The sequence below is a fragment of the Protobothrops mucrosquamatus genome, unplaced genomic scaffold (genome assembly GCF_001527695.2).
Source record: "Protobothrops mucrosquamatus isolate PMUCROS unplaced genomic scaffold, P.Mucros_1.0 scaffold3145, whole genome shotgun sequence".
In the NCBI taxonomy this organism is placed as follows: Eukaryota; Metazoa; Chordata; class Lepidosauria; order Squamata; family Viperidae; genus Protobothrops; species Protobothrops mucrosquamatus.
The window spans coordinates 185,228-199,433 of NW_015389145.1; the positions used below are offsets into that span (position 1 = coordinate 185,228).

A 14,206-nucleotide genomic window follows, 5' to 3' on the forward strand; every position below is an offset into this window, starting at 1 on the left:
AATCACCAGGAGACTGGGAGTTATAGTTCTACCTTAGGCATGAAAGCCGGCCAGGTGACTTTGGGCCAGTCACCAGGAGACTGTGAGATATAGTCCTGCCTTAGGCATGAAAACCAGCTGGGTGACTTTGGGACAATCACCAGGAGACTGGGAGTTATAATCCTGCCTTAGGCATGAAAGCCGGCCGGGTGACTTTGGGACAATCACCAGGAGACTGGGAGTTATAGTACCACCTTAGCCATTAAAGGCAGCTGGGTGACTTTGGGCCAGTCACCAGGAGACTGGGCGTTCTAGTCCCACCTTAAGCATAAAAGCTAGTTGGGTGACTTTGGGCCAGTTCCTGTCTCTACTCAATTCACAGGGTGGTTGTGGGGAAAACAGGGGGAAGAGAAAGGACTCTGTACATTTGCCACTTGAATTATTTCTAAAAATGATCAAGGCGGGATGAAAACAAATCTAAATAAAATAAAGAGTTGTCCTAGCAGCAGAAGAGATATTGAGGGAGAGGAGAACGCCCCCTTATTTTGCTCTTGTGGGCTTCTTCTTGGGCCCCAGTTCGTGTTTTAAACACTCCACACACATTAAAGCTCTTTTCTCAAATTCCCAACCTTTTGCCATCGGGTTGCCTTCTGTAGCTAACTGAATTTTCCCCGGTTTAGGAACGTTGGCTTTCTTTCCAAACTGCATCTGGTTGACCTGGCCGGTTCGGAGAGGCAGAAGAAGACGAAAGCCGAAGGAGATCGGCTGCGAGAAGGTAAAAGGGGAAAAACTACCAGATGTAAGGCCAACTTCAATAGAATAATAATAGAATAGAATTAAGAATAGAATTTAGAATAGAATTTAGAATGGAATGGAATAGAATAGAATAGAATTTAGAATAGAATTTGGAATGGAATAGAATAGAATAGAATTTAGAATAGAATAGAATAGAATAGAATTTAGAATAGAATAGAATAGAATAGAATAGAATTTAGAATGGAATAGAATAGAATAGAATTTAGAATAGAATTTAGAACGGAATGTAATAGAATAGAATAAGGAATGGAATGGAATGGAATAGAATAGAATAGAATAGAATAGAATAGAATAGAAGCTGGAAGGGACCTTGGAGGTCTTCTAGTCCAGCCCTCTGCTCAAGCAGGAGAACCTATCCCATCTCAGACAAGTCTTTTCTCAAAAACCTCCAGTGATGGAGCGCCCACGATTTCTGGTGGGAAGCTGTTCCACTGGTTAAGTTGTCCTCCCTGTCAGGAAGTTTCTCCTTAATTCCAGGTTGCTTCTCTCCTTGATCAGTTTCCACCCATTGTTTCTCGCCCTGCCCTCTGGTTCTTTGGAGGTTTATCTCTGACTGGATGGTGGGGAATGGAAAGACTTATACTGCTTGCAGACAGCTGGTCATTTGCCTTCTTTTAGAGGGTCGTTGAGGCCACTTGGAGGTTTGTCCCAAAGGTGCTTTTTCAGGAGGCAGCTGGACATTCTTGTCTTCCTCTGAAGATGTTTCGCTTCTCATGCCAGAAGCTTCTTCAGCTCTGACTGGATGGTGGGGGGAAAGGAAGGATTTATACTCCTTGCAGACAGCTGGTCATTTGCCTTCTTTCAGAGAGCTGTTGAGGCCACCTGGAGGTTTACCTGTATCCTCAGTCTCACCTGAGTGGTGCAGTTGTACTCATCCCCAACAGCCCACGCCTCTCTTCAACCGTGAAGGATCAGATCCGAATAACAAGAGTTGGAAGGGACCTTGGAGGTTATCTAATCTGAGCCTCTGCTCAGACAGGAAACCCTATAGTGGCAGGAGTGGAAGGATTTATACTCCTTGCAGAGCAGCTGGTCATTTGCCTTCTTTTAGAGAGTCGTTGAGGCCACCTGGAGGTTTGTCTTGTGTCCTCAGGGTCCCCTGAGTGGTGCAAATGGGTGGCTGCAGGGACACAAGGCAGAAAACATCCTGCAGCCAAGAAGGCTCCCCACCCATTTGCACCACTTGGGGGGGGGAGCCTAAGGACACAAGACAAACCTCCAAGTGGCCTCAACGACTCTCTAAAAGAAGGCAAATGACCAGGTGACTGCAAAGGAGGATAAATCCTTCCATTCCCCACCATCCAGTCAGACAAAGCTTCAGGGACGGGAAGCGAAACGGCCAACACAGTGCTGGGCTGCATTAACAGAGGGACAGAATCAGGATCAGGTGAAGTGTTAATAGCACTTTACAAAGCCTTGGTAAGGCCACACTTGGAATACGGCATCCAGTTTTGGTCACCACGATGTAAAAAAGATGTTGAGACTCTAGAAAGAGTACAGAGAAGAGCAACAAAGAGGATTTGGGGACTGGAGGCCAAAACATACAAGGAATGGCTGCTGGAATTGGGTATGTCTAGTTTAACAAAGAGAAGGACGAGGGGGGACAGGATAGCTGTGTTCCAGTATCTCAGGGGCTGCCCCAAAGAAGAGGGAGTCAAGCTATTCTCCAAAGCACCCAAAGGCAAGACAAGAAGCAACGGATGGAAACTAATCAAGGAGAGAAGCAACCTGGAACTAAGGAGAAACTTCCTGACAGTGAGAACAATTAACCAGTGGAACCACCTGCCTCCAGAAGCGGTAAATGCTCCAACACTGGAAGTTTTTAAGAAGAGACTGGACGGCCATTTGTCCGAAATGGTGTAGGGTTTCCTGCCTGAGCAGGGGGTTGGACTAGATGACCTCCAAGGTCCCTTCCAACTTTTATTATTATTATTATTATTATTATTATTATTATTATTATTATTATTATTATTAGTCTGAAATGGTGTAGGGTTTCCTGCCTGAGCGGGGGGTTGGACTAGATGACCCCCAAGGTCCCTTCCAACTTTTATTATTATTATTATTATTATTATTATTATTATTATTATTATTATTATTATTATTATTATTATTATTATTATTATTAAAAACAAAGGAAGCCCAGTTGCCTCTTGAAAAAAAGCACTTTTGGGACAAACCTCCAAGTGGGCTCACTCTAAAAGGATGCAAATGACCAGGTGACCGCAAAGGAGGATTAAATCCTTCAATTCCCCCACCATACAGTCAGAACCTGGAGAAGCTTCTCGGATCAGAAGCGATTTTCCGTCTTCCACGGAAAAACAAAGGAAGCCCAGTTGCCTCCTGGGAAAAAAACCCACCTTTGTAACACACACCCACACACACCCCGTTTGCAGAAATGTCGCACTTTTGAACTCAGCGACCCCCACGAAAGTGGGGGGAAAAAAACACCTTTTTGGGATGGAGGACTTGAGAATCTCCACGGCCGCCCAGAAAGACGGTTTCGAGAGGACCCATTTTCCTTCCTCGCCCTCTGCAGGCATTAACATCAACAAAGGGCTGCTTTGCCTGGGGAACGTCATCAGCGCTCTGGGGGACGAGTCCAAGAAAGCCACTTTTGTCCCGTACCGCGACTCTAAGCTCACCCGGCTTCTGCAAGGTGAGAACGGCGGCCTGGCTGCTCTTGAGGAAGGGAGCGGAGACCACCAGGCGATTCCACCGAGGCTGGTTTTTCTTCTTTTTTTAAAAAATCCTTTTCAGATTCCTTGGGGGGCAACAGCCACACGCTGATGATCGCCTGCGTCAGCCCGGCGGACTCCAACCTGGAAGAGAGCTTGAACACCCTCCGCTACGCCGACCGGGCCCGAAAGATCAAGAACAAGCCGATTGTGAACGTGGACCCGCAAGCGGCCGAGATCAGCCGGCTGAGGTTGCAGGTAAGACGGGCAACCTGGCGCGAGGTGGGCCTTCAACGTTGTGAGAAGACTGAATGTGTTAGTTTAAGATTAAATATTTGCAAAATTAAGGAAGCACGATACAGGACCTTTGGGATGGATAATGAGTTTGTAACCTTTTATTGATTAATGAAATTTATATAGAGTGATATCTACATCTATCTTCTATCTTCTTCTATCTATATAAATAAAAATGTAAATGTTCATTTGTTCAAAATCTTACATCTCCGAAAGTTCTTCACCGATTGCTTTGAAATTTTGACACAACGTTGCATTCGAATGCGCGTGTTTTTATATACCTACTATTATATAGATGTCACACCTGTGACAGGTAAAAACATGCTTTTTTAAAAAAAACAGCGCCATCTGTTGGATGTAAATTTAACCAGACTGAGCCACAGCAACGCGTGGCCGGGTACAGCGAGTATATATAAATAAAAATGTAAATGTTCGTTTGTTCAAAATCTTAAATCTCCGAAAGTTCTTCACCGATTGCTTTGAAATTTTGACACAACATTGCATTCGAATGCGCGCGTGTTTTTATATACCTACTATTATATAGATGTCACACCTGTGACAGGTAAAAACATGCCTTTTTAAAAAAAACCAGTGCCATCTGTTGGACGTAAATTTAACCAGACTGAGCCACAGCAACGCGTGGCCGGGTACAGCTAGCATTCAATGAAAATTTGTTTTAGAAATGTTTTAATGAGTCTATAACAATATAAATAGATCGAGAATGTTAGTTTATCTTTAATTATATATGACTTGGATGAAATGTTACATTAGTGAATGAATTGGTTTCAGAAAGATATGGACTTGGTTAGAATGTTTTTAAACAAACGGAGTTCGTTAAGCTTACGTTTAAACGTGAGAAGAAATATAGGTTTTTTTTATAGATTAAATTTTTTTATCGATTAACGCAGTTGGTGGTTGGACATAGTGATGAACGAATTCGTTTGAAAATGTATTAATTTGATTATAATATTCTATATAGAGAGGGAAATTTTTAAGAAGTAATGGGTATCTATTTTTACTAGGTTATTGTTTGTTTTTTTAAAAAAATGGATCACCGTGTTTCCACGTGGGTTCTTAAGCTGTGTTGGTGTAAAATGGGAAACTAATAAATTGTTTTGAAAAAAGAAAAAAGTTGTGAGAAGACCGCCCGTCTCTGCTGTGGGGTTTTCTCGCTGAACCGGGAGAAGCTGCTGACGGCGCGATTTTAATCAGGCTTGTTAAAAAAAATTCTCAAATTCAGACCCTCGGTCTCTTGTTTCCGCTCTCCAGGTGCAGGAACTGCAGGTGTTACTGCTTCAAGCCCATGGGGGGACGCTGCCCGTCTCGCTTCGGTAAGAGGGGAGGGTGGGTGCCTCGGTCCCTGGAGACTTGAAGATGTTTCTCTGCCCTCCCCCCCCAAGGAAGACCCCCCCCCCACCCTTCTTGTTTGTCTTCTTAAGCTTGATTGTGGGGTCCTGGGTGCTGTCTGAGTTGGGTTGCTTTCTGGTAGATGCTAATGAAATGAGCGGGTTTTAAGCACTGATGGTGTTACCTAGTTGGGTCCTGAAACGTCTGCAAAAAAGCCATCCAGCTCTGACAGCACCAAGGAGCCCACAGTCGTCGTCCTCCTCCTCCTCCTCCTCTCTGCAAACCCCTCTCCCTTCCAGCTCTGATGATGTTCCCTAGTTGGGTCCTGAAACGTCTGCAAGGAAACCCCCCCAGCTCAGAGAGCACTAAGGAGCCCACAGTTCTCCTCCTCCTCCTCTTCCTCCTCCTCTTCCTCCTCTTCCTCCTCCTCCTCCTCCTCTTCTTTCCCCTCCCTTCTTCTCTGCAAACCCCACTCCCTTCCAGCACTGATGATGTTCCCTAGTTGGGTCATGAAACATCTGCAATGAAACCACCCAGCTCAGAGACCACCCAGGACCCCTCAATTTTCCTCCTCCTCCCCCCCACAAACTCCACTTCCTCCTACACTGATAATGTTCCCTAGTTGTGTCATGAAACGTCTGCAAGAAGATCCCCAAGCTCAGAGACCACCAAGGACCCCACAGTCCTCCTCCTCTTCCTCCTCCTCCTCCTCTTCCTCCTCCTCTTCTCCCACACTCCCTTCTAGCACTGATGACGTTCCCTAGTTGGGTCCTGAAACGTCTGCAAGAAAACCACCCAGCTCAGAGAGCACCAAGGACCCCACAGTCCTTCCTCTCCTCTTCCTCCTCCGCTCCTCAAACCCCAACCCCATTTAGCACGGATGACGTTCCCTAGCTGGGTCCTGAGGCGTCTGCAAGAAAACCACCCGGCTCAGAGAGCACCAAGGACCCCCACAGTCAGGCACTGCCTGGCTGAGGAATTCTGGGAGTTGAAGCCCCCAAGGCATCAAAGGGCCAAGTTGGAAAGACCCCTGCCTTGAGGTGTTTCTTTTGGGTCTACCACAGAAAAGGTCCACTTTCTGGACCCCCGTCAGATGGCAGTATTTGGGAGAAGGGACTAGGAGCGTGCCCACCCTGTCTGACCTGGTAGGACAGGTAGATGTCCTTAGGGAAAGGTGAGGCTGCAGGTAGCCGGGCCTCCTGCCACGTAGGGCTCGAATTGCACCCACAAAGAAACTGGAAGACCCTCTTAGGTATCAAATATAGCCGGATTTCCACCTCCCAGTATTCCCCAGCCAGTTGTGCTGTCTGGGGAATTCTGGGAGTTGAAGTCCACCGGTCTTTTCAAGTGGCCAGATTTGGAAACCCCTGAAATATAAGGATGTTTTTGTGTGGGTGTGGGGTTTTTTTTCTGGCACACTGGGATAGATCTGATGCTTCTCTTCTCCCCCCCTGACAGAGGGGAGCCCGCCGAAAATCTCCCGTCCCTGATGGAGAAGAACCATTCGCTCCTGGAAGAGAACGAAAAACTCAGCCGTGGTTTGAGCGAAGCCGCCGGTCAGATTGCTCAGATGTTGGAGAGGATCATAATGGTAAGATCCCAGCTGCCGGAAGCGATCGGGCACACAAATGTCCTGCTAAAGGACACCACACACACACACAAACACACACACTTCCCAACCCCCACCCAAAAAAGAGGAACACATTCTTCCTTGGTGGGGGGAAAAATGCGTTTGGGGGATTTAAGCCTTCCTGTAATCGGAATGTGTTTTTTTTGGAGACGGGGCAGATCAAGGGTCTTCAAACTTGGCCCTTTGGTGACTGGTGGACTACAACTCCCAGAATTCCTCAGCCAGGCACTGCCAGGCTGAGGAATTCTGGGAGTTGAAGTCCACCAGTCATCAAAGGGCCGAGTTTGAAGAGCCCTGCTTGTGGACTTCAACTCCCAGAATTCCTCAGTCAGGCATGCTGGCTGAGGAATTCTGGGATTTGAAGTTCTCAAGTCATAAAGAGAGCCATAGTTCCCTCACGCTGGCTGAGGAATTCTGGGAGTTGAAGTCCACAAGTCATAAAGGGATCATAGTTCCCTCACGCTGGCTGAGGAATTCTGGGATTTGAAGTCCACAAGTCATAAAATGGTGATAGTTCCCTCACGCTGGCTGAGGGATTCTGGGAGTTGAAGTCCACCAGTCATCAAAGGGCCGAGTTTGAAGAGCCCTGCTTGTGGACTTCAACTCCCAGAATTCCTCAGCCAGGCACGCTGGCTGAGGAATTCTGGGAGTTGAAGTCCACAAAAGTGGCCAAGTTTGAAGAGCCCTGGGCTAGACGAAGGCGGAAAATTAATATAGGAAGCCACCAGCCTAAACGGGCTTATGGTGACTTTTAGAGAACTTGTCCATTCTTCTCATACCGGCATTTTATTTGTTTTATTTTATTTAAAACATTATTTACACAGCCTCGCATCGTTCAAACGCCTCTGGGCAACTCCCCATCCAAAACATTTTTTAAAAAATAAACAAGAAAATTATTCTAAAATTCAACAAATTAAAACATAAAAAAACCACAAGAACCTGGCACCCATCTGTGCTAAGGAGCCATTGTCCCACCTATGGCCAACACCTGGGACAAGAGGTATCCTAGAGCAGGGGTCTTCAAACCTGGCCCTTTGATGACTTGTGGACTTCCAACTCCCAGAATTCCTCAGCCAGCGTGCCCACAAGCAGGGGTCTTCAAACGTGGCCCTTCTATGACTTGTGGACTTCAACTCCCAGAATTCTTCAGCCAGGCACGCTGGCTGTGGAATACTGGGAGTTGAAGTCCACAAGTCATCAAAGGGTCATATTCCCTCACGCTGGCTGAGGAATTCTGGGAGTTGAAGTCCGCAAGTCATAAAGGGGTCCTAGTTCCCTCACGCTGGCTGAGGAATTCTGGCAGTTGAAGTCCACAAGTCATCAAAGGGTCCTAGTTCCCTCACGCTGGCTGAGGAATTCTGGGAGTTGAAGTCCACAAGTCAGAAAAGGGTCACAGTTCCCTCACGCTGACTGAGGAATTCTGGGAGTTGAAGTCCACAAGTCATAAAGGGGTCCTAGTTCCCTCACGCTGACTGAGGAATTCTGGGAGTTGAAGTCCACAGTCATCAAAGGGCCATAGTTCCCTCACGCTGGCTGAGGAATTCTGGGAGTTGAAGTCCACAAGTCAGAAAAGGGTCACAGTTCCCTCACACTGACTGAGGAATTCTGGGAGTTGAAGTCCACCAATCATCAAAGGGCCATAGTTCCCTCACGCTGGCTGAGGAATTCTGGGAGTTGAAGTCCACAAGTCAGAAAAGGGTCACAGTTCCCTCACGCTGACTGAGGAATTCTGGGAGTTGAAGTCCACAGTCATGAAAGGGTCATAGTTCCCTCACGCTGGCTGAGGAATTCTGGGAGTTGAAGTCCACAAGTCATCAAAGGGCCATAGTTCCCTCACGCTGGGTGAGGAATCCTGGGAGTTGAAGTCCGCAAGTCATAAAGGGGTCATAGTTCCCTCACGCTGGCTGAGGAATTCTGGGAGTTGAAGTCCACAAGTCATCAAAGGACCAAGTTTGAAGACCCCTGGCCTAGAGACTGTCCTAAAGAGAAGCCCTTTTCCCCCACTTCTGCAGACCGAGCAGCAAAATGAAAAGATCGGCCAGAAGATGGAAGACCTCCGAGAACATGCAGCGTAAGTAGCTCCTTCGCTCTCCTGCTTAGAGGTCACTTGAGGTATGGATGGAATAGAGTAACAAGAGTTGGAAGGGACCTGGGAGGTCTTCTAGTCCAACCCCCTGCTCAGGCAGGACATCTTAGACCATTTCAGACAAATGAATGTCCAGTGTCTTCTTGACATTGTCCAAGGTCTTTGTCATGGTTCCGACAGATGAAACTCTTCAAAAGAACTTCGAGGCATTGTTTACCTTAAAGAATCTTTTATTCGAGTAGCATAATATTGCCACTGCATAATCAAAGCCAAAAACTGAAGTCCCCTCCCCTGGGCACCTCTAATTAACCGTCCTAAATCACATTGTCCAATTCGCTTGAAATGCAGACTTTCCCTCCAGTTCTCCAGCCCGCCTTTCCTTATCAGCTCTTATTTCAAAAGCCCTGAGTTCAGACACTATTGCAATATTGTTATGTCTAACTAACTCCCATCACATTCCTCCTCCTCTCCCCCCCCCAGTATCATTTAACTCTAAGAGTAAAGCATAAAAACTAAAAAGGTGGCATCTCCATATGTTGTCCAAGCAAGAACATCTGACGTTAGCAGCGTTGACAGTCTTCTTAAATGAGACCCAGAGCAACGGATCAGCCATGTCTGAAATGCGAAAAGGGAGATATATACAGGTAGTCCTTGTTTAGCGACCAATGTTACAGCGGCGCTGAAAAAAAGCGACTTACGACTGGCCCTCGTGCTTGCAACCGTCTCAGCATCCCCACGGTCACCGGGTCAAAATGCCGGCAACCGGCATGTATTTATGAAGGTCGCAGCGTCCCGGGGTCCCGTGATTCCCTTTTGTGACTTTCCGACGAGCAAAGTCAGTGGGGAAAGCCAGGATCTACCACACAATTTGCTTAGCGGCCGTGGGGATTCATTTAACGACCGTGGGCAAAAAAAATGGGTATGGCTCACTTAACCACCGCTCTGCTTAGCCACGGAACTTAGCCTCCCAATTGTGGTCGTAAGTCAAGGATGACGTGGGAATTTTAAGGCGGGTGGACTTCAACTCCCAGAATTCCCCAGCCAGCATGCCGGTGTCGAAATCTACCCATCTTAAAACATGCTGGCTGGGGAATTCTGGGAGTTGAAGTCCACCTGGCTTAAAGGATGCTGGGTGAAGATTTCTGGGAGTTGAAATCCATCCATTTTAAAGTATGGCTAACTGAGGAATTCTGGGAGTTGAAGTCCACCCATCTTAAAGCATGAGGACCAGGGAATTCTGGGAATTGAAGTCCACCCATCTTAAACACGCTGGCTGGGGAATTCTGGGAGATGAAGTCCACCCGGCTTAAAGCATGATGACCAAGGAATTCTGGGAGCTGAAGTCCACCCAGCTTAAAGCATGGCTGGCTGGGGAATTCTGGGAGCTGAAGTCCACCCGGCTTAAAGCAGAGCTGGCTGGGGAATCCTGGGAGGTGAAGTTATCCAAATTAAAGTTATCCAAATGGAAAAGCACCGGTTTAGGCCAAGAGGGGGAAAGACAGCCGGGGTCCCAAGCCCCCCAGCCAAGCAAATCTGCAGTGTGGGGGGAAAAGCCTCCAAATATTCACCTTGAAATTTCAGGTTAAAACTCGACCTGGAGAAGCTGCTGACGTCGTTGGAGGACGAAGAGCTGAAAGAGCCCCTGGAGCTATTTATCCAGCTACAGCAAGCCATTGCTCAGCTGCTGGTGAGGGTTATCCCCCCCAAAACGGGGCTCTCTTTTCAGGGGACCCCGCTGTCAGCCGCCTCGGGGGGCGGGGAGGCAGCCTTTCCCAAAACGGTTCTAGGGAGGCTTAACCTGCAAAATAAACCCGCTTATTTGATTTTGAGCCGTATTTGCTAGGGTTGGGTCTAAGTGGAAGGTGCGGTGAACGTTGAAGGGGGCTGTTTTGTGGGCCAAAACCTGGTCCAGTCCACCCTTCAATTTTTACAGTGGTGACAGAGAAAAACGTACGTCTTCTGTTCACTTTCCAGTCCTGCCCCTCTTCAGTCTTGGTTAGATGATCCAGAATTCCAGTATTGTAAGGGAGTCAACAAAAAAAATGCAATCTACCTACTCCTGATGTAATGTTTGTGGTTACTGTAAAAACATATCCCTTGTTGTTTTCTCTCTCTTTCTCTCCCTTTCTCTCTTTCTCCCTTTCTCTCTCTCACTCTCTTTCTCTCTCCCATTCTATCTTTCTCTCTCACACACACACACTCTTTTTCTCTCCCATTCTATCTTTCTCCCTTTCTCTCTGACTCACACACATTCTCACTCTCTTTCTCTCTCTTTTACTTTCTCTCCCTTTCTCTCTCTCTCTCACACACACACTCTCACTCTTTCTCTCCCGTTCTATCTTTCTCTCTCCCTTTCTCTCTCTCACACACTCTCTTTCTCTCACTTTCTCTCTCCCTTTCTCTTTCTCTCCCTTTCTCTCTCTCACACACTCACTCTTTCTCTCCTGTTCTATCTTTCTTCCTTTCTCTCTCACACACACACTCTCTCACTCTTTCTCTCCCTTTCTCTCTCTCATACACACACCCACTCTTTCCCTTTCTATTCTTCTCTCTCACACACACACACTCTCACTCTTTCTCTTTCTCTCCCTTTCTTTCTCTCTCACACACACACAGTCAACTCTCACTCTTTCCCTCCCGTTCTATCTTTCTCTCTCACTCTCACTCTTTCCCTTTCTTTCTCTCTCTCTCTCCCCTCCGACCCGCCCTCCTAAAATTGTTTTTTCGGGTTTTCTACAAAAGGAACATCCTGCTATTGCCGACATGGACATAACGGAGCAGCAGTCTGATCCTGTAAGTACAGCCAGCCCTCTACGTCAGGGGTCCCCAACCTGTGGGCCGTGGCCTATGGGCCACCGGGCCACATGAACGGCTGGCCGGTCCGCGTTTGTGGGGGTGTGCAGGCGCGCACAGCCCCACCCGTGTGAGCTTTGCCGGGGTTCGCCGCCCCGCTTGTGCGAGCAACAGGTGTTCATGTGTGGGCATGTTCACACACACACACACACCCCATACAAAACCATCCCTTTTCCCCCCTCCCCCTCTCTGGGCTGCGCAACAGTGTTAATGTTCTTTAATCTCACACGCGCACTCACGCACGTACCCTGTCTTCTCTCTTCTCCAGACGTCCTCGGTACCCCTGGAGGCGCGTCAGTCTTCGGACGACTACGCTGCCCAGCACGCCCTCCAGCAAGCTCAGATGTCCAAGGAGCTGCTGGAGCTGAACCAAGCCCTGGCCCTCAAGGAGGCCCTGGCCCGGAAGCTCTCCCAGAGTGACCGGCAGCTGGAGCCCATCCAGTGCCAGTCCCAGGTAAGGGGCTGCCACCCTCAAACCCAGCGGGGGCCCAATCGTCAGGTCGCAAATCGTGATAATTGGATATAATTGCCAGGCCCGGCTTTTTTGTGGGGGGGGGATGAGCTGTGGTGGCGCAGTGGTTAGAGTGCAGTACTACAGGCTAGCTCTGCCCACTGCCAGCAGTTCGATCCTGACCGGCTCAAGGTTGACTCGTCCTTCCGTCCTTCTGAGCTTGGTAAAATGAGGACCCAGATTGTTGGGGACAATGTGATGACTCTGTAAACCGCTTAGAGAGGGTTGTAAAAGCATTGTGAAGAGGTATATAAGTCTAGGTGCTATTGCTGTCTTCCTTCCTTCCTTTCCTTCCTTCTTGTTTCCTTTCCTTTTCTCATTTTCCTTCCTTCCTTCTCCTTGTTTCCTTTCCTTCTTTCTCATTTTCCTTCCTTCCTTTCCTTCTTTCTTATTTTCCTTCCTTTTTTCTCCTTTTTTCCTTTCCTTCTTTCTCATTTTCCTTCCTTCCTTCCTTCCTTCCTTCCTTCCTTCCTTCCTTCCTTGTTTCCTTTGCTTCTTTCTCATTTTCCTTCCTTCTTCTTGTTTCCTTTCCTTCTTTCTCATTTCCTTTCCTTCTTTCTCATTTTCCTTCCTTTTTTCTCCTTCCTTTCCTTCTTTCTCATTTTCCTTCCTTCCTTGTTTCCTTTCTTTCTTTCTCATTTTCCATCCTTCCTTCTTGCTTCCTTCTTTCACATTTTCCTTCCTTCCTTCCTTCCTTCCTTCCTTCCTTCCTTCCTTCCTTCCTTCCTTCCTTCCTTCCTTCCTTCCCAGGGGTTAGAATGCAGCATTGCAAGCTAACTCGGCCCACTGCTAGCAGTTCGATCCTAACCGTGCCTGGCTGAGGAATTCTGGGAGTTGAAGTCCACAAGTCATCAAAGGGTCCTGGTTGCCTCACGCCTGGCTGAGGAATTCTGGGAGTTGAAGTCCACAAGTCATCAAAGGGTCCTAGTTCCCTCACGCTGGCTGAGGAATTCTGGGAGTTGAAGTCCACAAGTCATCAAAGGGTCATAGTTGCCTCACGCTGGCTCAGGAATTCTGGGAGTTGAAGTCCACAAGTCATCAAAGGGTCCTGGTTGCCTCACGCCTGGCTGAGGAATTCTGGGAGTTGAAGTCCACAAGTCATCAAAGGGTCCTAGTTCCCTCACGCTGGCTGAGGAATTCTGGGAGTTGAAGTCCACAAGTCATCAAAGGGTCATAGTTGCCTCACGCTGGCTGAAGAATTCTGGGAGTTGAAGTCCACAAGTCATCAAAGGGTCATAGTTGCCTCACGCTGGCTGAGGGATTCTGGGAGTTGAAGTCCACCAGTCATCAAAGGGCCCAGTTGGAAGACCCCTGGCTTACAAGAATCGCAGGAAGCTTCCCAACTGGCAAGAAGCACAGGCAGAAGAGTTGAGGGAGGCTGGCTGGCTGGCCAGAGCAAGTGGCCCTTTGTGACATCTGGGCAGTTGGACTCCCTCCCCAAGACTCCAACTTGACTGTTTTTTCTTTTCCCTTTGGACAAGATCAACATCAAGAACCTGGAAGAGGAGGTGACCAAGCTGCAGAAGGAGAAGGAAGACCTGGTCCTCGCCCTGCAGATCAACAAGAAGGACGTCACCCAAGCCAAGTAAGGGGCACGGGTGCCTGGTCGTTAGCCTCTTAGGGGAAGGGTCTCCGGGTGGGGTTGCCGGGCTTCGGACCCTCTGACTCCGATCTCCCTTCAGGCTGAGCGAACGTCGGCGGAAACGTCTCCAGGAGCTGGAAGGGGAGATGACGGAGCTAAAGAAGAAGCTGAAGGAACAGTCTAAGCTGCTGAAGATGAAAGCATCCAGCGAGCAGACCGTCTCCAAGCTCCACCAGGAAATCTGGGTAAACGAGATTGATGTATTGATTTGGTGGCTTGTTTCCTCCAATTTTCCCCACCACAACAGCCCTGTGGGGTGGATTACGCGGAGGGAGGGAGGGAGGGACTGGCCCAAAGTCACCCAGCCGGCTTTAGAATAGAATATTTTTTATTGTCGTTGTGTAAGTCAACAACGAAATTTCGTGCCTAAGGC

At 48.1% G+C, this 14,206-nt stretch overlaps 2 protein-coding genes across 2 annotated transcripts in view; both read left to right on the top strand.

Annotated features, from left to right (window-relative positions):
• LOC107297086 (histone H3-like) overlaps positions 1-14,206 on the top strand; it is a 92,444-nt gene that overhangs the window by 35,293 nt on the left and 42,945 nt on the right. The gene's annotated exons all lie outside the window — the stretch shown is intronic.
• The window catches only part of KIF4A (kinesin family member 4A), a 37,011-nt gene that overhangs the window by 6,374 nt on the left and 16,431 nt on the right, over positions 1-14,206 (top strand). Inside the window, 10 exon segments of the mRNA XM_015826450.1 lie at positions 588-754; positions 3,332-3,451; positions 3,553-3,728; positions 5,034-5,095; positions 6,570-6,702; positions 8,754-8,812; positions 10,409-10,520; positions 11,886-12,134; positions 13,673-13,776; positions 13,874-14,018. Coding sequence (XP_015681936.1) covers positions 588-754; positions 3,332-3,451; positions 3,553-3,728; positions 5,034-5,095; positions 6,570-6,702; positions 8,754-8,812; positions 10,409-10,520; positions 11,886-12,134; positions 13,673-13,776; positions 13,874-14,018 — 1,327 coding nt within the window.